The following is a 24,128-nucleotide window of genomic DNA, read 5'->3' as shown; positions in this document are numbered from 1 at the left end:
TTAAATTTGTAATTTTAAAAGTAAGGAATATCTAAGGAATAACTAAGGAATATCTAAAATGATTGCTATTAATAGCAATACTAATACAAATTCAATTCAAAATCAATTGATACAAAAATAAAATTTTTAATCAAGTACATTTCAGTCAGGCACTGTTTTTAGATGCGTTAATTTAGTGTTAATTTTACATATTTCACATCTACGTTTAAATATAACTAAAACTTAGAATTTATTCTTAGAGTCGACTCCCTCGATTCAGATCAGTTGGAATCAGAATATGAGTCGACACTGACATGTCAGGAATCGAACATCCCTCCTGAATGGGGAGGTGTCGGAGCGGTGTTATTTTGTTCCTACAAGCCCCGCCTCCTGCGCTGTGATTGGTCAGTAACTCTCTGTATAGCTGAACGTGATCTAAGACAAAATGCTAACTGTTTGCTAGTCGTGTAGTGATTCAGTCATAAGCATACTAAAAAATATTAAAACGGATTTCTCTGTGGGTTAAATGGGCAGTGTTTTCAAAACCTGAACATCTAAATCTTTCAAACCAGATACAATTGTTCTCATATACAATTTTCTGAGAGATCAGATTAGTAAGATGTAAATTCAAAGCTAAAATGTCTGTAGCTACATGCAAGCTAACGATGCTCTGCATTAAACTGACAGAGGACTAGCTATGTAGTTAAAATACTTTGACACGGATAAGCAACAGTATGAACAGCTAAAGTTGTTAAAGTAGTATACTATACTACTATAATGAATGTCATAATAAGTTTCATATGAAGTCAATTAGAAATTTGTGTCATTATCAGAGACTGGAGGCACAAAATTGCCGCAGTGGGTAAAACTGAGATGTTCTGGTGTGTTCTGGTGTGTTGTGTTCATTTTACATATTTGTGACATATATGTTATTGTTTTCCCCTGTAATGCTAATAAATGTTGCATTTTTTTCCCTGAACATGGAGTAAACCAATGGCAAAGCAAACTGTATAACACCACTGTGGTGATCCCATCACAGGGGCATTACACACTCACTCAGTCACACCAGACACTGTTGAATAATCAGTCCAGCTAACAGCATGTGTTTTTCAGACTGTGAATGGAAACTAGAGCACCCAGAGGAAACCCACCCAGACACAGGAAGAACACACCAAACTCCTCAGACAGTGAACTGAGGCGGGCACTGAACGCACGACCCCAGGGAGCTGTGTGACAGTGACATTACCAGACACATGGATTATATCTTTAACTTGTGGCAGCAATTTCTTAATTCCTTAAATACCCCCCTCCAGGGTTGGGTTTGTGCTGGAAGGCATTATGTGTTAAAAAAAGAAGTCGACGCCACGGCTAAGCATTTACACTTTGACTCTGCAGGGTTCCAAAGACTGTTTTAAACATTCAGAATCAGAGAGCCAGGGTTTCTGACATCATAAACTTAAGGAATCAATCCTGTCCAGTTGTGGGGTGGGGTTGGGGACTGTGGAGTGGGGGAAAGGTGTAGAGTTATTTACCTCTGTGTACTTTTGTTGAAACGAGGGGCTTATATTTGTATATTTCTCTTACAAAGCCCCCAAGAAAGCAAGGGGTTAAATATCCCAGCGTCCTTTTTTTGGAGGTTGCTGTCCTTGGTGCTGAGGAGAATGATATCTTCGTGAATAGTCCCCACGTTAAAAAAAAAACGCCTGTCACGTGTGCTCGTAAATCCACAAATTCACGCATGCCCGGATCAATATATTTCCACCACTAGGTTTTATAGAAATGATGCGGAGAGAGAGAGAGAGAGAGAGAGAGAAACAGAAAGCGATGGGGGCGGGGCTAAAACGTGCGCAGCGTACTTTGCGAGAGGATTGGCTTCGGCTCGACCAATCAGCGCGGGGTGCGAGCGCGGACGAGAGAGGCGTGCGAGGAGCTCCATAAACACGACTCGAACCAGGGAAAATTACCCAGGGCGCGGAGGGTTTCTTTCCAAGTGCGTTGTGGGGGTGTTTGGAAAAAGGTCACGGCACCAGCTTGTGGTCGCGGTCGCGCCGGACCCTCCGCGTGCTTTTCACCGGCGCCGTTGCCCCACCCCGAGAAATGCGCAGCATTGACTCACGGTGACAGACCGAGGCTTTTTCCTGGCCGTGTGTGACCGCTCCTGCGTCCATTTACAGCACAACATCCACCCTACCATCACTCACAGGAGACCTGGGGCTCTTCTCAAAATGGGAGGTAGGAAACCAAGGGGCTGTTTAGGTTTTGGGGCTTTAGGAGAGGTTTCAGTAAGAATTAAAGGCCTTAATACTGAGCAGACTGTGAGACTGTTTGTGTTTACCCTGTAGAATCAGAGACCAGACAGAGATTGCTGCGCAGCGTCAAGAAGGAGGTGGGTAATAAAGGCTGCATATTTGAGCTTTACATTCATCAAACTTCTAGAAATCAGAAAATAGAAAGGCCTATTTACATCCTAACAAAACATATGCATCAGGCTTTAGATGTTATGAGCACTTTATATGTTTTGTGGGATCGGTAAACAGATAAACAAATGATGTTGTTGCAGCTGTTTTGTTGCCTGTTGTCTGTATTCCTGTCTCTAGGAGTACTGTGCAAAACTCAGAGACCGCCCATTCATTATTTTACATCCACTTCACACACCCATGGGGTACAAGGTGTTCAGAGATGGCCAAGGGTAATACAAAGTCAAAAAGAACCTGGGACCCCCAGCAACCATTCAAGACCTCATGCCCCCCTCAGATCAACCATCCTTCAGCTGAGGGAAGAAAACCCAGCACTGGGTCTGAAAGGACGCAGAGCTGTCAAGAAGACATTATTAGGAAATGGAAGACATTTTGGACCTGTTTGTTTTTTTTCTCACAACAATAGAGCCCAGATTTCAGCAGCACGGAAAACGTTTGAGATTATCCAGATCACACCAAGCAGAAAATGCAACTTTTAAAAGCTAATTTATGCTCAACGTTAGATACGGACACTTCTTTCCTATGCATTAATTTCCTCCATATTTCTGCACATTCTCTGAAAGCTTATGGATATGGAAGGAATGGAGTGGAAGAAACCGGCGGTGCAGTGCGGCCGATAATTTAAGCAAAACACAAGCTCAGACCAGCATCGTTTACATTTACACCACTGCCACTTTCACCTTAGTAAGTTATGTTACATCATCACCACCTCCACCATCGCCATAGTTTTCATTTATTCATTCATTCATTATCTGTAACCGCTTATCCAATTCAGGGTCACGGTGGGTCCAGAGCCTACCTGGAATCATTGGGATACACCCTGGAGGGGGCGCCAGTCCTTCACAGGGCAACACAGACACACACACATTCACTCACACACTTACACCTACGGACACTTTTGAGTCGCCAATCCACCTACCAACGTGTGTTTTTGGACTGTGGGAGGAAACCGGAGCACCCGGAGGAAACCCACGCAGACACAGGGAGAACACACCACACTCCTCACAGACAGTCACCCGGAGCGGGAATCGAACCCACAACCTGGAGCTGTGTGACTGCGACACTACCTGCTGCACCACCCTCCATAGTTTTCAATGTTGTCAAAAAACCTTTGACTCTGAGCTGCCTTCTAATGGATGCATTGCTTAACATCCACGCCAATGTAAAGGAAGCATGGGAAGTGGCGGTTACAATTTTTGGAACTAACTTATTAATCTACGTTATTAAACAGAGCCTTATAAATAAGCCTTAGGACTGAACTGAACTTTGGAAATAAACAAATGCAAAGTGTGGACCCAGTAAACACTGACGATGATATTAGGATTTCTATGAAAGCTTATGTATAGTTATTTATTAAGCCATATACCGAGGAACTGATAAAGAAGAGGGCAGATATACTTCTGACTTAACAATATCAACAAACGGTGTTAAGCTAAGAGTGCTAGCTGTGATTTGGTTCAAAAAGAACCTCATGTTATGCTCATTTATAAATCCTTCATGGTACCAATACATGAAATGTGGTCTCTGAGTCCTGTGCAGTCCTTAAGGCTGTTGTCTCTTAAACATCCACAGATGGACCCCTGCAGTGGTGATGTTTGTACTGTATTGTGGTGGCCTTGCACAGTCCACTGGAAGTGGGCTCTTGGCTTGACTCTTTAGCTTAATCACATGCGCTCTCACTGAGCCGGAGAAGATCATTCATGGTCTAATGTGGGCGGGTCTAACACCTGCAGAGGAAGAAGCAGTGGAATGTTTCCTTTATGGTGCAGTGGCCTGACTTTTAGTGTGTAAAGCCAAAGCTGTGGCCCTATAGCAATGAAGCCTGGCCTCATCCCGTTTAAACTGTGCAGGAAAAGGCTAGGAATAAAAAAGGAAAAAGTGAGAATAGCACTGCAGACAGTTAACACAGTCAGGCATGAAATGGGAAAGGTAATAAACGATGACGATGACTTGGTTTATATTGATTTTTTTAGTCTTAGGACTAGAGTTTTATGAGGTCAACTATTTTTCTTTACTGTTATTAAAAAAAACAGCTCAGGCCATGGTAGTCTAATTATTTATCATTTCATTGACAAGAATGAATCTGTTCTCCATAATTAAGATTATTTTTTTCATGTGGCACTCACCACCTGCCAATCAAAAGCTTGAGAATAACACGCTGCCTCTGTAGACACTGGGGAGGTTGGATATAGTTTACTCAACATTGTGGAGGTTTGAGATTGTGACCCCAGGCTCTGCCAGGTTACATCGCCTATGACTCATTGCCAACATGTTGAACGCATAGTGGAAATGACATACACACACACACACACACACACACACACACACACACACCTCACAGGCTGTATTCTACCTTCATGCCTTTTCATGTTTAATTCAGATGTGGATTTACACTTCCTCTAGCCTTCGTCATCATCTTTAAAGGAATCTTCCTGTATAAATGTGATATAGCAATTGTCAACGTGTCATATATCATCTATTTTCCTTTATTCCCACATATATTCTTTTCCAGAGACTTGCTTTCAAATCTGTTGTGTACTTATTTCATTTCAAGTAATCTCCAGTACAAATGTCAATCACAATTATTCCATAAAACCACCTCTCAGATGTCAAAGGTTAATGTTCTAGTAGAAATTTGTCGCATATGTTCTTCTCACAGTGGATGGATGGATAGAAAAATGGGGTTTGGGAAATAAACTGAAGCAAGAGGAAATCATCTTTTGTTAAAGATGAAAAATAATGGACTACGCTAAAAGTACTAGCTGTGATTTTGGTTCAAAAAGAACCTCATGTCATTCCCATTTCTTTAAAGATGAAAAATTCAATCCCATTTCCCTCTGTATCCTAATAATTTGTACTTTATTTTATACTTTTTGCTTATTTCTGCTTCTAAATTTCTCCTTCAGTTTGATCTCCTTTAGTCATTTTAATTGCACATTACTCAGAGATATTTCAGGCAGCTGAGGTGTGTGTGGGTAGATGCTTGTGTCAATGGATGAATGAATGAAATGTCAGTGATTCCATTGGGATTCCTAATGTTTATTTAGTAACCAAAGCAAAACTGCTCCCATTAGGCCACATCTAAATGCTGCAGATATTGGACATAGAGATAAAACTGGAAAATGCTGCAGCCACAAATAGAAACCTTTGCTTTGTGCAACTTTGTAATATGTCCCTCCCACTCGTCAGGTGAAGCAGATTATGGAGGAGGCCGTAACTCGAAAATTTGTCCACGAAGACAGCAGCCACATCATATCTTTCTGTGGTAAGCTCATTGCCCTCTTGACTTTTCATCGCTATATTTGTTACATCTCTGGTGTATGAGGCACTGTGATCTGTAAAAGACGTGACTCATTTACATTACCGTTTGCTGATGAATATTTTTACTCCGTGGTAATCACTTGGAGCGGAATGGGTGCCTATTTTTATTCGGTTCCTGACTGTCTCTATGTCAATTAACAAAGCAAGAGGTAAAACTGGTTGAAAGGTTTCTGGGTAAATGAAAGGTCTGGCAGAGGTGGAGGGGACTGTACACTGATGAGGCTGGCGGGTGGTGAAGGCATGCCTCTAATGGTGGTTAATGACCATTGACATTCACTGCTTTGACTGAAGGCAGAGATCATATCCGTGTGTGTCAACAACCTGAAATGTCAAGCTCTGCCACCTCCACCTACCAATCTGTTCATGACAGGATTTGAGAGGGAGAGAGTGAGCGAGAGAGAGACACAGAGAGAGAGAGAGAGGGAGTCCATGTTGTGTAGTATTATCAGCAAGTGACAGTGTGCTACTTAGCATTCACATAATGTTACTGAGTGCACGTTTTTTGCTTCCAGTGCACATACTGTATGCGCATTAAAAAGTAGAAAACCATGTAGTTTGAGAACCAGACAAATCATATTAGACTGGACATTTTAGGGCTATGCTGAAATGAAAAATAGACATATTTTCTAACGAGTGACGCCTCCCCCCCCACCCCACATTTACCCCAGTCTCCATAGAAATCTGTTGGCCAATAGAATGGTGCACTCAAGATCAAAGCCTAAAGTACCATGCACAATATTAAAAGAACACTAGTTAGTCATTGTTACCTTAAAAGTAGTTTCTATAGATATAGAGAGAACAGAGCCTCTGTCTTTGCTAATCTGGGCTCAGCACTAGAGAAACTTCACTATGTAGCTTTTGGAAGAGGGTTGAAACACCTTCCCCACCCCCCTCCTCTTTAGGACAGTGCTGCAGAAGTGAATAACACTATCTGACAGTAGGGGAGCCCAGGAGAAAAAAAATACCAGATATTATGTAGCGTTCCTTTAAGCCTCAGCTGGAAGGGTATAGAGCCCGCCCTCCAGCATTGGACTGTGAAACAGTTGGACAGTGTTCTTTGAAATGACAAAGGACCCATCAATAACACTGGGAGGAGATGGAGTGAAAGATGGCTGATCTTTTCCCCACCACCATGTATCCAACCTTAGATCCACACAGGAACTTTATTTTCTTTGGTGTTTATGTGATGTTTTCTCAGCTGTGGTGGAAGCCTGTGTGTTGCATGGGCTCAAGAGGCGAGCTGCTGGGTTCCTCCGCAGTAATAAGTTGGCAGCACTCTTCACAAAGGTGGGGAAAATCTTCACTCCCGCTGAGGACCTGTGTAAGAAGGTTCAGGAGCTGGAACAGATCATTGAAAACAAGTGAGTACTACGTACGAGTGAATGCACAGTGGTTCAGTTGGTTTACAAATCTGCAGTGACTACAATGTTAGAAGTTTTGTTTTATGTTTTTTTTTTTTGCTTCACATGATCCACTTCATTCCAAGGACTCTTGGGGGCCAGTCTGTTGCTCTGGGAAAAATAACTGCTTCTTTGTTTGATTTGTAAATTGTAAATATGGCTTCTTGAAAGCTCCCTGTCCTTTCAGACCCATATTTTATATTAACAAACTGGACCCCAAAAAAAATTAATACCACGGGTATATTTCACAAGCTTTTATTTTGAAAGTGCGCCACTGAGGTTAACGTTTTGGAAGTGAGTCAGACGGTGGGTCTTCTTTCAGTCTTTGTTAAGGCACCTGTTCAAATATAGAGCTGCTCCAATCATCAGCTTCACTGGCCTTCAATTCACCATCAGAGCCAGGTTTATAAAACTAGTTTTTACCAGCTCTGGGCTTGAGGTCAGTAACGAGAGCACAGTAGATCACAATGACAGATAATTACAGTTATGAAAGCGGCTTGTATATAACGGGGAACACAGGAGGATCTGAGAGTTAGTGAACGTTAATATGAGCTGTGTTCAGGTTGCGAGAAAAAACTCGAAACATGCAGCAAGTTAATGTTAGTCTATGTCCATATCTACAGGGGTTGGACAATGAAACTGAAACCTGGTTTTAGACCACAATAATTTATTAGTATGGTGTAGGGCCTCCTTTTGCGGCCGATACAGCATCAGTTCGTCTTGGGAATGACATACACAAGTCCTGCACAGTGGTCAGAGGGATTTGAAGCCATTCTTCCTGCAGGATAGTGGCCAGGTCTCTACGTGATGCTGGTGGAGGAAAACGTTTCCTGACTCGCTCCTCCAAAACACCCCAAAGTGGCTCAATAATATTTAGATCTGGTGACTGTGCAGGCCATGGGAGATGTTCAACTTCACTTTCATGTTCATCAAACCAGTCTTTCACCAGTCTTGCTGTGTGTATTGGTGCATTGTCGTCCTGATACACGGCACCGCCTTCAGGACGCAGTGTTTGAACCATTGGATGCACATGGTATTACTGGTGCAGTGTGCAGTTAATGAAGATTGGCCACCAGGCTGCTCCAATTTAGCCATGAAACCTCCCACACTACAATGACAGGTGTTTCAGTTTCATTGTCTAACCCCTGTATATATAAAGTAAGTATAGAAATAACACTTTTTCATTTTTTACCATTATGTTCAAATAGGTAAAGAACCTTACGGTTAGTGATAGATTTTTAAACCTTTAAAGGTTCTTCACACTCACACATGTCACACATGTCATGACAAATATAGTTCTTTATGGAACCAAAAGTGTTGCCAGAAAAACTTGAAAATGGCAGGAGTCTTTGACTAAATCCCAGCCTAATGATGATGATGTGTGTGTGTGTGTGTATATATATATATATATATTGTTAACACAGGCTTTAGAAATTATTGCTGCTTCACTTTTATTTCCTTTCACTTTCCTCCTCCCCATCCAAGTAAATGACTATATATCCGATCTCTTAAATGAATTACATATTTAAACAAATAAAAAGGGGTATCTGTCTTTTGCACAGAGCTGTAGTTAATCTTTACTCTATCCATTGTTTCCACTTATACAGCTCCAGACAGAGTCAGTCTCAGATAAGCCAGGAAAGCATCCGTAAGCAGCCGCGGGTTGCCAACCTCTCACCCCAGGCCATCAAACACCTGTGGATCCGCACAGCACTGACTGAGAAAGTTCTGGACAAAATCGTTCTGTACTTGGTGGAGAACAGCAGGTTGGGATTTTAAAGTTACACCTGTTTATCCCTTATATATACTGCTATTGCAACTGTATATTGCTATATGTTTTATATTTGTGTTTATTTTGTGCGGCACTGCGGCGCAGCATGTGGTGACGCAGTCACACAGCTCCAGAGCACCTGGAGGTTGTGGGTTTAATTCCTGCTCCGGGTGACTGTCTGTGAGGAGTTGGTGTGTTCTCCCCGTGTCTGTGTGGGTTTCCTCCGGGTGACTGTCTGTGAGGAGTGTGGTGTGTTCTCCCTGTGTCTGTGTGGGTTTCCTCCGGGTGACTGTCTGTGAGGAGTGTGGTGTGTTCTCCCTGTGTCTGTGTGGGTTTTCTCCGGGTGACTGTCTGTGAGGAGTGTGGTGTGTTCTCCCTGTGTCTGTGTGGGTTTCCTCCGGGTGACTGTCTGTGAGGAGTGTGGTGTGTTCTCCCTGTGTCTGTGTGGGTTTCCTCCGGGTGACTGTCTATCAGGAGTGTAGTGTGTCCTCCCTGTGTCTGCGTGGGTTTCCTCCGGGTGACTGTCTGTGAGGAGTGTGGTGTGTTCTCCCTGTGTCTGCGTGGGATTCCTCCGGGTGACTGTCTGTGAGGAGTTTGGTGTGTTCTCCCTGTGTCTGCGTGGGATTCCTCCGGGTGACTGTCTGTGAGGAGTGTGGTGTGTTCTCCCTGTGTCTGTGTGGGTTTCCTCCAGGTGACTGTCTGTGAGGAGTCTGATGTGTTCTTCCTGTGTCTGTGTGGGTTTCCTCTGGGTGACCTTGCGCACAATGATTCTGTGTAGGATCTGGACCCACCGTGACCCTGAAATAGATAAGCAGTTACAGACAATGAATGAAAGAATGAATGTGTGTTTATTTTGTGTTTTTTTGCAGTAAATTCTATGAGAGGGAGGCTTTGCTGAGGGATCCTGTTGACGGTCCAATCCTTGCATCTCTTTTGGGTATGAAGCACATTTGTTTCCAAGTGTGTTTTGCTTAATAAAATCATTAACTTCATAGTGTGATAAATAAAACATGTTTTTATGAATTGCTGAGAGTGGTTTGATTTGAAATGCTTCAGTCCAGAAAACTGGGCCAAATCAGTTGTTCAAAGTTGTGGCAAATCATTTAAAGCCTCTGAAAGTGTGCTCATAGATAGCTATTGCCTCAAAGAACATGTCTGAGACATTTATTATGAAGATATGGGCTATTTCTGTAATAAAATGCATTTTTGTTACCAAATAAATGTTTTATTTTGCTTTAATAAGTTTTAAAATATTTTAAATAGATTTTAATAATTAAAGCTGCTATAGAATGGAACACTGTATCTAATATGGCATAAATGAATAAGGACAGTTTGGTACATGGAAATAACACACAGTAATCCTCAGCCACTGTGGTCTCCTCTCATAAGCGAAAGAAGGTGGTAAACCGACCCAATTCCAAAATCCTAAACAGTTTAATGAGTCTCAACTCATTTATATATATGCTCTCTCCACTTGTACCCAAACTAGCCAATCAGAGCAGACCTCACTGTGAACACCATCCATCCATCCATTATCTGTAACCGCTTATTCAATTTAGGGTCGCGGGGGGTCCAGAGCCTACCTGGAATCATCGGGCGCAAGGCAGGAATACACCCTGGAGGGGACGCCAGTCCTTCACAGGGCAACACAGACACACACACATTCACTCACACCTACGGACACTTTCGAGTCGCCAATCCACCTGCAACGTGTGTTTTTGGACTGTGACTGTGAACACCAAACTAGTAAAAACAGTTTGTTTAACTCTAAAAGCAGATTTTTACAATTTTTTGCCCTGACCGAAGTAGCATTGGTTTTCTTCTTTGTAGAATTTACAATACCGATTTAAAGCATTTCGTCACACCTTTAAAACCCTTAAAACCTGTAGGATCTGTTGAAGAAGACATATTTTGGAGTGTAAAATAAATGGTAAAATGGCATTTGAAGGCTCACTTGGTGGTATATGGGTTTGTTTATATTCTAGACATGCATGATACTGAAAACTCAATATATTAAAGCTAGCTGATATTAGGTAGCTTTCTTTCACTGTTAGCCAAGTTGCTAATGAGAGTTACACCTTTTAAGAAAGCATTTGTCCCATCTTGCCTCTTCCAGTTGGCCCCTGCGCTCTTGAGTATACTAAGGCAAAGACGGCCAACCACTTTTGGACAGATCCATCAGCTGATGAGCTGGTGCAGAGACACCGCATTCACAGCGGCCACTGCCGCCAGGATTCTCCAACCAAACGCCCTGCTCTCGTGAGTAGTCTAGAGTCTCTTCTTCAGAATTTGGTTCAGTGTAGAGGTGGAGCATAGACGATAACATGTTGCCTTCTGCATGGTTTGATTCCCTGCTTTGATAAGCAATCATAAGCTACTCAAATAAGGGCCCTTGGGAAAGACACTAACACTGTTTTCCTGTAACATAAATAAATTGTATATTTGCCAGATCCTATGAATGTCAAGTACAATATATGTTCATTTCAGATAAGCACATTAACCCAACCCATATGTTCTTATTTACGTAGATCCAGAAGAGGCAGTCAAGTGGCAGTATGGATGACAGACCCTCTTTGTGGGCCCGGGATTACGTAGAGTCCCTCCATCAGAACTCCAGAGCTACTCTACTTTTTGGCAAGAACAACGTCCTAGTCCAGCCAGTATGTGATCAACTGATATTATTTCAGAGTTGTTATTATGACTTCGATGAGAAAGCCTGTACAAACAACAATGTATTTCACTCTGTCTCTATAGACCGACGACATGGAGGCTATCCCAGGATACCTCTCGCTCCATCAGACTGCGGAGCTGATGACACTGAAGTGGACACCAAACCAGTTGATGAATGGCAACATGGGAGAATTAGATTATGAAAAAAGGTATAGACTTTTAGACATCTATGGGTCTCGTTCCTTTGCAAGGAACACTAGGTCAAATGAGGATTTATGAATTTGGTATCGTCTAAAACTGTAATTCTGATTGTAAAATGGTGTAAAATGGTGTAAAATGGTATTACATACAACTCCATTAATTAAAAATTTAGAGATTATTGTTGACTTGGGGGTTGTGGTATTTGCTTTTTATTTTATTTTATTATTTTTTATTTTTGTAGTGTGTACTGGGATTATGCAATGACCATCCGTCTAGAGGAAATTGTATATTTGCACTGCCATCAACAAGGTAAAGTCTCCAGAGACTTTAATGACATACTGGTATTTGTTAAAGTAACGGAATGCTTGACTTTTCATCGGAAATGCATATCCATATATGCATGAAACGTGCTCCTGAAACATCTTGTGTTTCCAGTCGATAGTGGCGGTACTGTGGTTTTGGTGAGTCAGGATGGGATTCAGAGACCACCATTCCGTTTCCCAAAAGGAGGTCACCTGCTACAGTTCCTCACATGTCTGGAGACAGGTCTCCTTCCACACGGACAGCTTGATCCACCACTGTGGTCCCAAAGAGGAAAGGTATTCCTGAAATACGTTATAATAACGTATGGCTCTGTCTAGGGTTGCAGAGGACAATTAACATTTACTTTTTTTGCTGAACAGGGCAAGGTTTTCCCAAAATTGCGGAAAAGAAGTCCACACGGCTCTTGTGAGTCCTTTTCTGATAAGGACGATGACGAGGCGACGGATTACGTATTCCGAATCATTTATCCAGGCAGTCAGGAATTTGGTATGTTAAAACCAGCAGGATCTTTCATCAGGCATGAATATCTCCCTCATCTCTCTGCATCTCCATTTGTCTACCAGTCATCTCAAGGTTCACTCTGTTTTTGAAAAAAAAATCTTAAATAGAACCTTCGGCTTCGCAAAAACGTTCCTAAGAAAAAACTTACGCAGGATCTTTTGATGAACACTAAGAATTTGATAAGAATGTTCTTAAGAGCAATTCTCAAAAAATTCTTAAAGATGTTCTCAAATATGATCTTACGATAATTTGAATTAATAGACTACAGGAGGTCCTCAGGTTACGTCAGTCCAGAGTTACGATGTTTCGTGGTTACGACACATCTCCCATTTACTGTATAAAGCCTTGTTTTGACTTAAGTGGTTTTGTGTCGTAAACGTCGTAACGCAAACTTCGTGTTTGGTGTGTGCGGCAGAAGAATACACGGTTACGCGGCTCGGGACCGAGGAGGATAGGTGTTAGGATAGGATAAGTGCTTACAGTATGTTATTTACGTACAGTATGTACGTATGTTCCGACTTGAACCGAAAATCGGTTTACGACGTGACGTAGGATTGGACCAACGTCGTAAGTCGAAGACCCCCTGTATTCTCAAGACACTCTTCATTGCTTTTCCTCCTGTAGGCAAATAGTTTAGAAGCCTTTTATGCTGCTTTTTACAATTTAAACAAGCATTGACATTTTTAAAATGGCATGCAGCTGATAGCAAAATGGATGAAGATAATAATCAAACTATGCGTTAAAAAATGTACATAAACACGAATTAGAAGTGAAGGTGGAAGAAGTGGAGGGTGGAATCAACAGAAAAAAACACCACAGATTCAAGTTTGCCATTATTTTCTTTATGTAGAATCTAACGGTAATTTAACAGTATTCTACTGTTAATTGTGTTAAATTAGACATTATTGATAGTAATTGATAGAATTAAATAAGAACATGTATTTTTAAAGACTACTAATTTTTCTTAGAATTTTTTTTAAGAGAAGAGTTTATAAACAAAATGAGACGATTCTTAAGAAGATTTTTGAAGGATATTTATATTAATTTTATGAAAAATTTCTTAAGGCACTTTTGTGAATCCGACCCCTTGTCTCTAACCTTGGTTTGTCCTTGTTAGTTTCAACCCTGATCACCCACTCATTTGTTAAAGCTTCTAGTTCTCAGATGTAACTTGGAACAGAAATATGATGCAGACACTGAGGATGAAGGTGAAGGAAATGCACGAGATGATAATATTTAGGATGCTCTCATAATGATGCAGTTGGCCCGGAGCTGATGGACCAGAGCATAAGTATGTGGCAGCCCACTCCAAGAAAGTCTTCCTGTTCCTCCTGCTCTCAGAATGGTTCTTCTGATGGTGGACTTCCCAATGGGTGCAATCATGACAGGCAAGTATGGCACATAGCATCAAGTTTTAATACATTTTTTTCTATATGCTTGGATGACCCCATAGTTAGTTCTTTCACCAGGAAAGTCTCCCAAGATCTCTGTAACTATTTGAACATTGACATCTGTGGTAATAAAACTGTTCATATATATTGATTTTTTTCTACAGGGCCCCTCTGAAGTTGCTTTGCGAGACCATGAAGTATCAGATCATATCCCGTGCTTTCTATGGCTGTACGTAGCATTACCAATGTAGACCTAACAAATCCACATGTTATTCTAAAATGGATAAAAACTTCATTCATAATTCTCATTGTTTTTCTTTCATAAAGGGTTGGCATACTGCCGTCACTTGTCCACAGTCCGCACACATCTCTCAGCTCTGGTCAATCCTACAATCATTGAGCCTGACATTCCCTATGATGCCAAAGGAGGCCTCTCTGCTCAAGTATGGAAGATGTTTCTTCAGGATAGTTCGGTGAGCACACCTTTTCAAGAGCAGCCTGTTCATTTAAACGGGGAAAGTTTTGCATTTAACCCAGATATATTTGTCCTGCCAAGGCACGTTTGTAATCTGAATTTGGATATTTACTTTTGTAAGTACTAGGCCAGAGGTCTTCAAATCCAGACCTTTGGTCTAAGTTCCAGACCTGGATTTACACTGGCTGACTGGTATTACACTACCTGGTCTGTCAGGTCCATTAGCAGTTGCTCTATAGTGTCACACCAACCGGTTATTTCAAAATCCCAGCCAAGAATGTGGATCCAAGGTCTGAATTTGAAGAGCTTTGTACTAGGATATCATTGCTAACAAACCTATAGTCAGTGTAGTTTAGGGTCTGGTGTTTATTTTATTTTCACAAGATTATTCCCTTAACCTACTTTGTTTCCATCTGGCAGTCTTATGAAGAGGCAGAGCTTCTCCGGCTGGTGTACTACGGTGGTGTAGACCCCACCTTGCGTAAAGAGGTGTGGCCTTTCCTGCTAGGCCACTACCATTTCACCATGACTCCCAAAGATAGAAAGGAGGTAGGGGGACAGCCATTTATGTGAATGAGGTGTGAGTTTTGGGATGCAAAGCAGGGATCCTGAATTTGGTGCTATCTCTGCAGGTAGATGACCAGGTTCGAGCCTGTTATGAACAGACAATGAGTGAGTGGCTGGGCTGCGAGGCCATTGTGAAGCAGAGAGAGAAGGAGCAGCATGCAGCGGCCCTTGCCAAATGTGCCTCCGGAGCCAGTGTGGACAACAGCCTTCGGCAAGATTCTACAATCAGCACTGACGTAAGAGATGCTACCCTAGAAAAGAGTGCCTACTATCTATAGCTGGTTAAACACATAACTTCAAATGTGGGTTGCATTGTAGTTTAATGTAGGGTCCAATGATGTATTCCAAAATAGTAGTTGCAAGTCTTTGTCATTGTCTGTTGGATTCAGTTGCTTGTCCAAAATCACACGTTGGTACGTGGATCGGCTACTCAAAATTGTCCGTAGGTGTGAGTGTGTGTTGCCCTGCAATGGACTGGCGCCCCCTCCAGGATGTGTTCCTGCCTTGCACCTTGTGATTCCGGTTAGGCTCTAGCCCCACAGCGACCCTGAACTGGATAAGTGGTTACAGACAATGAATGAATGAAAATGAGCAACAGTTACCACAAAATGACAAAAGAGCAGGAGGAGATATACATTTGGAATTACAATTATATGTTACACGAAAAATGTGTTGTACACCTAATATTTAAGAATTCCTATGCACCCAGGATCAAAATAGTTCACACAACAGTTTCGCAGGCAAAACACAAAATGCCAGTCCCAGCAAAGTACTGCGTTGCACAATGAGATATATTTTTATTATACACTTGTTTCTCTATACAGATTAATAGATGATGGAATAAATGTCTAAATTAATTACAATTATGTTTTATCCTTTTATATTTTGTCCTCCAGTCCTCCCAGAGCAGCAGCTCAGAGAAACAAAGCCATGCCTGTTCTCAGAGTGAGTCAAACAGTAGCACTCAGGTGAGCACCAACAAGCAAGCTTCAAGGTTCTCACAAGGGAAGCTTTCCCTGGTATTGTTTTTTTTTAACCTGTGGTTGTCTTTGATTTGCAGGTGTTCGGGTCTGTTGACGAAGTTGACCCGATTGAATCTGAACCTAAGCCAAAAGATGAGAAGCCACAGCCCAAAATCCCAAACGGCACCCTCCCGAACTGCACCAGTTCTCCAGACTCTGGGCACCCATCTTCTCGCAACTTCTCAGTCACGTCTGGTCTCTCAGACTGCTCTCCAAGCACGGAAGATGTTTCCACGCAGGAGTCTGGAACCAAAATCCCAGCATCAGAGCCATCGGCGGTGACTTCTGAGGTTGCAGAAGAAACTTCCAAAAGCACTGTCCTTGACAATAAGGTCCAAGAAGGACCAGCAGTGCCAAACTCAGCAGTTGTAGAAAAAAACGATCCTATGGAATTACGACCAGGAGATGATAAGATGATCACAGCTCATGAAGATGAGAAGTTGGACGATTCTGATGCCAAAGAAGTTAAAGAAGGTAGCAGGACTGACTCTGAATCTGAATCTCAGAAGGAGAAGGTGGATGTAAATGAGACATCACATGTAGACAAGGTTTCAAAAACAGCAGACATCACATTACCAGAACTGCAGCAGAAGGAACATCTTGGCACAGAGGAAACAATATCTCCAGACAGCAACGAGCAAGGAATTCATTCAGGGTCTTTTGCTGAAGAGGCGATCAAGGACTTGCAAGTGCTGGAGCCTGATTTAGATAAAGCCAATTCTACCCTAGATTTAGAAAAGCAAGATAAAGAAAAAACACCAGCCAAATGCGAGCATCCTGTGCTGACGAAACAGTATTCTGTGGATGAACCTAGAACCACAGATGCAAGCAGTATTGAAGAGGTTGGAGAACTCGCGGTGCCGGATTTGACAAGTGATCAGAGCATGGGGCTTTCAGAAAATGAAACAAAGCCTCCTCAATCTCTCCCTGAATTACCACAAATGGAATTGCCAATGAGCCATCCGTCTGGGGAAGAGAAGCCAGCTGCACAAACAATACTGTCTTGGGACTCTGATCAGAGCAGAAGCAAGGCATTAATCAAACAAATGACTGAACCCGCACCTGAGAGCTGTGTTTCCATTATGTCTTTATCAAAGCATTCACCGGATATGTCAGATGACTCCCCTTCTGCTCTAGAAATGGAGGAGATCCCTGCTGCGTTGGTTTTCATGCCTGCTGAGGATATGCAGGCCAAGGCTTCCATTACAATGGGTCCTCCCTTGGCTTTAACAATCCCCCCAGAAAAGGCTGCAGTGTGTATGCCTGCTCTAGAGCTGTGCATGGAATCAGGCATGAACACCAGCCCAGAAGGCACTGAATCTGCCCTGTCTGAGGAGGAGCCCGAGATGGAGAGTCTGTTCCCTAAACCTGATTCTCTGGCTGTAGGTGGAGAACATAAAAATGATGTTGCCTCTCCAGTTTCCTCTATTGGAACCACATATTCTGTGAGTATAATCAACTCAAAAGCATCATTACAAGCAGTCAGAGTTACTGTCTTCTCAGGGGTGGGGCAAGCCTTCTAAAAAGAACAGTAGTTTTACACAAAATGTGGATCTTGTAAATTGAAGAGTAGAGTATCTTCCGTAAGTCAGCGTTGGATGTGACGCTACTATTACAGTATTATATTATATTACTATTATTATTAGCTTTGCTGTTAGGCAGGCCCTTGCTTGTCCCCTATATATGCCTGGCTCGTCCACAGTGCAATTTACATTGCTTTGTGTAGAATGAGTCACAGCTCAGTTCACTATTCGTGCCCAGGAGAAAGGAGCAGATACACCAGATTTGATCCATTTTCACTCGGTTGTCTTATTCTCTGTTCTCATTTTCTCCATATTTAATCAGTACTCTTGTAAATATTGCACTGTTTAACCTCGTTTTTTTGCTCTTGCATATTTCTAAAGTGTCTTATATCTATGTAAGAAGTAGCATGAAATCAGAGCGGCTTATTTTATCCCAAGTTTTTTGACCTAGACAGACCACAAAAACTGACTGGGTGTTCTTGTTTCACAGTTTTTGGGTTGGTATACACTCCATATACTCAAAGTATGGTGCATATTCCTTGAAAAAGTCTTAATAGTATAATGTTTTCCTGTTGTATACTCCTTAACTAGAATAATAATATTAATAACGTCTTTTATTGTAACACTGCATAGTACTAAAATCACAGATGTGTCCATTTTCCCTGTTGTTTCATGCTGTAAAGCAAGAGCTGCTAGATTTGTACACCCTCAATCTGCATCGTATCGACAAGGACGTCCAACGATGTGACAGGAACTACTGGTATTTCACCTCTGCTAACTTGGAGAAACTGCGCAACATCATGTGCAGGTGAATCTAAAACACAGTTTGTTCTAATAAAAATTCCCACATGCGAACACTGCTTACTACAGGACCCTGAAACTAATTTTTTTCCGGTCTGCTTCTACTTTCTTCCTAGCTATGTTTGGCAGCATCTAGATATCGGCTATGTCCAAGGAATGTGTGACTTACTCGCACCTCTACTTGTTATTTTTGATGATGGTAAGTTCACAATAAGGTCCTATACTATGTCAGTGGACATCAGCACTCCATCTGGAGAGCCCCATTAACACTAATACCTCTGATCCAGCCAATTAAAAAAGCAGATGGTGCTGGCAGGTTGAAGGTTGGTGACCACTGTACTAAATTACATCGTCTTGTCACTGAGGTAGTCTCCACAGGCACAGGTCTTAATAGTTCACCTATAGAAACATAGAATTATTCAGAGTGATTTAACATAAGGTTGTTCACATCTCCTTCACTTTCATAAGACGAAGAAATGTCAATCAAATCATTAGCTATATCCTATGAGCTCTTGGCTCTGTGGCTCACAGTTTAGCTGTCAATCTCTTTTCTCAGAGGCCATGGCTTTTAGCTGCTTCACAGAACTCATGAAAAGGATGAACCAGAACTTTCCACATGGAGGAGCAATGGACACTCACTTTGCCAACATGCGTTCTCTAATTCAAGTAAGACATAAGATGCATTTCTTCTGAATGCATTGGCTTATGTGTTTCTGCACTATTTTAATGAGCTCTGTTTGTGACAGTCTTTCAAAATCAATTTAGGCATGTGAATGACTTAATTTAATAATACACATTAACAACTTTAGGTGACACAAAGGTGAAATAAATATCTTGTTCTCACACCTAATTTCCACATTCCTCTGCCTTATTATGTTATTCCCATGCCTTTTAAAGTCATTCCCTTGCATTATGAAGTTATACACACACATTATGAATTAGTTTACAAACCTAAAAAAGTAGTTCCCACACATTATTTTGTTCGTCATACCTAGGGTGACCAGACGTCCTCTTTTACCCGGACCAGTCCTCTTTTTTAGACCTAAAAAAATGTCCGGGCGGAATTTCACAAACGTCCGGGATTTTGTTTTTCTAGAGCTTACATAGAACTTCGAGAAGTTTCCTTCACAAACTAGTCCCGCCCTCCTCTACTCCGATTGGTTCGCTTGAGTGAGAAGGGGGCGTGGTGAAGTAGCCTAAAATCTTCTGATTGGACGGTCTGACTGTAGAGCTACCGTTATTGGTCGATAACCTTCTCTGTAAACATTTAATTGGCCAGTCTGCATGTCAGTAGTCCTTGTTTACGTCAGGCAAAGCTCCTGTACCTACCCTCATTTCGAGCAACTATGCCGAAACGTAAATGTAAGTTCTCGGATTAATTAAAAAATAAATTCCCATGTTTTGTGTAGCAAATAAAGGTGTAAAGGACCTAAGAGCACGCATAGGTTCAGCTAAGCATACAACTGCAGCGAGGGGCGTGACCTTATCCCCACCCCCTTGTGTCCTATTCTACAAGTTAACATAGTTCCCTTTATCTAAGTGCCATGTGATTTTTATTTTTATTTTATTTTTTTTTTTTCTAGATTCTTGACTCTGAACTCTTTGAGCTGATGCAACAAAATGGAGACTACACTCACTTTTACTTCTGCTACCGCTGGTTCCTCCTAGATTTTAAGAGAGGTGAGATCAGAGAGATATTATTATTATTTACTTGCTGTGTACCAAGATCATAAGTGTAGTCCAAATAACGACAATCCTTAATTTATATTACAGCCTGAAACAAAGGCAGTACTGTATAAGGACACATCTTCCATTTCCCCTTAGGGTATTAGTTAGTAGTTTGTCCCAATGTTCAGCAGTAACAGCCTCCTCCCTTCTGACAGAACCAGAAATCAGAATTTCTGTGTGGATTTGTTGTTGCATTGCTTCAAAGCTCAATGCTAGATGGCGTTATACCCATGAAAATGTTTGTATTGTCTTTGTTTTGATGTGAATTTGATTTGAATAAGAATTATTTAAAATGACATTATTTTGAACTGATTTCCCCTTTAAAACAATTCTCATAGAAATGATAATGATGTAAATCTAGTTGCTTCTGTGCCCTTCTTAAGAAATGGTGTATGATGACGTGTTCTCCGTATGGGAGACCATCTGGGCTGCTCGCACCATCTCGTCTGGCCACTTTGTGCTCTTCATCGCGCTGGCTCTGGTTGAGTTGTACAGAGACATCATTCTGGAGAACAACATGGACTTCACTGACATTATCAAGTTCTTCAATGGTGAGTCTAATATTAGAACAATGAACCTACATTCAGCTGGCACTAATCAATCATATGTATAGCCAGTTTGAGCCAGAACCACAAACTCTGTTCAAATTCTGTTTCATTTCAGAAATGGCTGAGAGGCACGAGGTCCCGAAACTTCTGGTCATGGCCCGAGACCTGGTCCACAAGGTCCAGATCCTCATAGAGAACAAGTGATTCTGCATCCCTCTCCGTTCGCTCTCCATTGTCTAATGAAGAAGACAACTACTTGTGCCCTTTTTCTGCGTATAATGCATTGAGACCCAGCAGTTTTATCTCATCTTCCTTTTGACCTCCACAGGACACTGCTAAGGGCAGGTTCTACACCAAGTATAGAATAATTTAAGGCCAAAAATGCAATTCAAATGTAATGCTGCAGAGCAATAACATGGAAAAATTAGTGGGACATCAGTATTTACTTAATTTAATTTTACTTTGTAAAAATTATAAGACATTAGAGATTATTTTATATGAAATGTATGAAATATTTGTCCAAATATGATCTGTTGGATTCCCTCAAGTTTAGTCTGGTTCAGTCATCAGTTCTCAAAGAAATGTCAGGCTCAGATTTCATGTTCATATTTTTTAACCTCAGTTTTATCCTTTTCCTAACACAGTTCATTAAGATATGTTAGGCTTCACCGTCCCAGCTTGATTGCAGTGTGTGATGGGAGGGTCCTAGCTAGTGAGTGGAAATGAACATTGAAACTTGGTTTAAAATATGGACTCAGTGTCATTGACATGAAGCACGGAATAGCACCCCCTTGTTGAGTATTTCTGAAATGTGTTAATGTGAGTGAGTGAGTGACGACTACCACAAGGTGTTTCACATGCAAAGAATTTTCAGGTTTTTTACTCAGCACTTTGTGAGATTACAAACTGGTTCGTGTCAATCTTGGACAGAATTTTGTCCCAGTTTGGGCCCTTTTGTTGTGAGTGGGGATTAGACTCCCACCCACCCCCCAAAAAAAGAAAAAGAGTTTAAAATTGTGCCCGTTTGGAGTTTAAAGAGTTATCATTATGATGTTGGGGTTTGATGAGGGCTGTTGAAAGGTTCAGTGAATTACAAGTGATTAAATAGTCCAAGCCCGGGAAATGGATTCAGAATAGATTTAAATTTGAGGACTCAAAATCCAGTAGTGGTTGTGAGGGAAGCCAACTGATTCTAAGAAAAGCACAAATTTTGAAATCATTCTGAAGTCATTGTTGTAAAACAGAAATATATTTAATGCAGGGGAATGCCTACCAGGTCCCAAATGTTTTGAGTATCGCTTGTTCATCAATTGCATCACAATATTTGCACGGAAAGCTTAGTCTTAGCAGACATCAGCACACCTTTCTATTTTCAGGTATTACTGAACTTGTATTATAGAAGATAATAACAGTGATTTTTGTAAGCTTTCTTGGCCCCAGTGACTTTGTCACTCAGTGACATGTTGAGCTGCTACACAATTATGTACCTCACTCAGCGAATCAACCTAACTCGAAACAATCTATTAAAGAAGATAATATCTGAGACATATTTATTTTCTATCCGTCTTTTTGCCTTAAGTTCCTTGGTTTAGGGACAAGTGCCGTGAGTTTGTTTCTGCTCTGTGAATGATTATACATCAAGGCCACTTCATAAGCTGTGTCTCGGCAAAAGAATGTGTGTTGACTGAAACCATTATATGTGAGACTTGTTCATACATTACTGTAGATGGCATATATAACATTTACATGGGGAGTGAGTCTCTGTGTGTGTGTGTGTGTGTGAGAGAGAATATGAGTGTGTATGTGTGTGTGTGTAAGCTCTCAACTACCAGCAACCAAATTTTTTTTATGGTTGGCTCATCTTTTAGCACTGGATTCAATGTGATAGTAGGAATCTGCTAAAAAAAGAAAATCTTGTTTCAAGTGCCAGTGTTATCAACACTAACCTTCAACCATATGACCATATTTCCGTCTATATCTGTGCAAATTGTCATTTCTTTATTTCTAAAATAATAGAAAAGAGTACAAAGAATATATTGAATGAAATTATTTGTGAATTGTACAAAGTGTTGTATTTGAAAGTGATAATTTATTTATGAGAATGGAAATGTAACTGAAAGATAACCTAACCATGTTCAAAGTCTATACTCTATGCTTATATATTTTTATTGTAATCTGTGTAACAATGTAGTACATTGTCAGAATGTTGTGCCACTAACGATAATCTGTATTGTAATATGGAATAAATGTGAACTGTGGTGAATGACGGTGCTTTGTTTTCCCATCATAGCAAACTGATTGTGCTGTTGCACCAAATGTGAAAAAAGTATACTTAATTATATACAGGGTGGGCCATTTATATGGATACACCTTAATAAAATGGGAATGGTTGGTGATATTAACTTCCTGTTTGTGGCACATTAGTATATGGGAGGGGGGAAACTTTTCAAGATGGGTGGTGACCATGGCGGCCATTTTGAAGTTGGATATTTTGGATCCAACTTTTGTTTTTTCAATGGGAAGAGGGTCATGTGACACATCAAACTTATTGGGATTTTCACAAGAGAAACGATGGTGTGCTTGGTTTTAACATAACTTTATTCTTTCATGAGTTATTTACAAGTTTCTGACCACTTATAAAAATGTGTTCAAAGTGCTGCCCATTGTGTTGGATTGTCAACACAACCCTCTTCTCCCACTCTTCAAACACTGATAGCAACACCGCAGGAGAAATGCTAGCACAGGCTTCCAGTATCCGTAGTTTCAGGTGCTGAAGTTTCGCAGAAACTTCAGTTGTCAGTAATCCAGTTTGAATTGGTTAAAATGGGGTATTCCCAAATGTTTGGACATTTTATATGCACATGTATTCAGTCATATGATTCCTTTTCAGAGTGTTTCAGAACAGTCCTCTCTGTAAATGCTGGGAGACACTAATACTATCCTGTTTGGGTGGTTATATTTTTCCAAAACCAGTGACATATGTGATAGGTCCGTGAGGTTTTCTTGTACATGCAAATACTCAAATTTGAAAAGGCAAATAAAATTATTTTCACCAGTTGAAAAATCACATTAGATGTTCAAGATACCATCAGATCAAATTAAGTACTTAATAATAATAATAATAAAAACTCATGCTAACAAGCTAGAATGAAAAGACAAAATAATACGTACACAAATGGCGTTTCAGAAACACACACACACAAATAAAAGAAGGAAAAAAAAACACTTCTAAATTACGACGGAGTTTTAGGGCCACAGCGGTAAAAAAAAAAAAAAAACAAGATTCCGAGATTAAAGTCGGAATAATTCTGAGAAAAAAAGTCGGAATAATTCTGAGAAAAAAAGTCAGAATAATTCTGAGAAAAAATCTCAGAATAATTCGCTGCGTATAATTACGACGGAGGTTTAGGGCCACAGCGGTAAAAAAAA

At 41.0% G+C, this 24,128-nt stretch overlaps 1 protein-coding gene across 1 annotated transcript; it reads left to right on the top strand.

Moving 5' to 3' along the window:
* The first annotated feature begins 1,936 nt into the window (after window positions 1-1,936).
* Window positions 1,937-22,952, top strand: sgsm1b (small G protein signaling modulator 1b). The gene is made up of 25 exons (XM_066650166.1): window positions 1,937-2,211; window positions 2,322-2,365; window positions 5,646-5,721; window positions 6,976-7,138; window positions 8,785-8,943; window positions 9,818-9,885; window positions 11,065-11,207; window positions 11,477-11,608; window positions 11,703-11,827; window positions 12,061-12,128; window positions 12,255-12,418; window positions 12,503-12,629; window positions 13,906-14,032; window positions 14,200-14,264; window positions 14,363-14,508; window positions 14,931-15,059; window positions 15,143-15,313; window positions 15,974-16,045; window positions 16,138-17,544; window positions 18,306-18,430; window positions 18,540-18,622; window positions 18,980-19,089; window positions 20,007-20,103; window positions 20,535-20,702; window positions 20,815-22,952. Exons 1-25 carry the CDS (start codon window positions 2,205-2,207, stop codon window positions 20,901-20,903), a joined length of 4,065 nt encoding a protein of 1,354 aa, XP_066506263.1. The 5' UTR covers window positions 1,937-2,204; the 3' UTR covers window positions 20,904-22,952.
* Window positions 22,953-24,128: the final 1,176 nt, after the last annotated feature.

The sequence above is a fragment of the Hoplias malabaricus genome, chromosome 18, assembly GCF_029633855.1.
Source record: "Hoplias malabaricus isolate fHopMal1 chromosome 18, fHopMal1.hap1, whole genome shotgun sequence".
NCBI lineage: Eukaryota > Metazoa > Chordata > Actinopteri > Characiformes > Erythrinidae > Hoplias > Hoplias malabaricus.
Note: the sequence above shows the minus strand (reverse complement) of the source record. Positions and strands in the feature narration are given on the sequence as shown.

Excerpts from the sequence above, each read along its gene's own strand:
- sgsm1b (XM_066650166.1), top strand. Across the intron at positions 5,722-6,975 it reads CCACATCATATCTTTCTGTG|CTGTGGTGGAAGCCTGTGTG; the intron begins GTAAGCTCATTG and ends ATGTTTTCTCAG. Across the intron at positions 12,129-12,254 it reads TTTGCACTGCCATCAACAAG|TCGATAGTGGCGGTACTGTG; the intron begins GTAAAGTCTCCA and ends TTGTGTTTCCAG.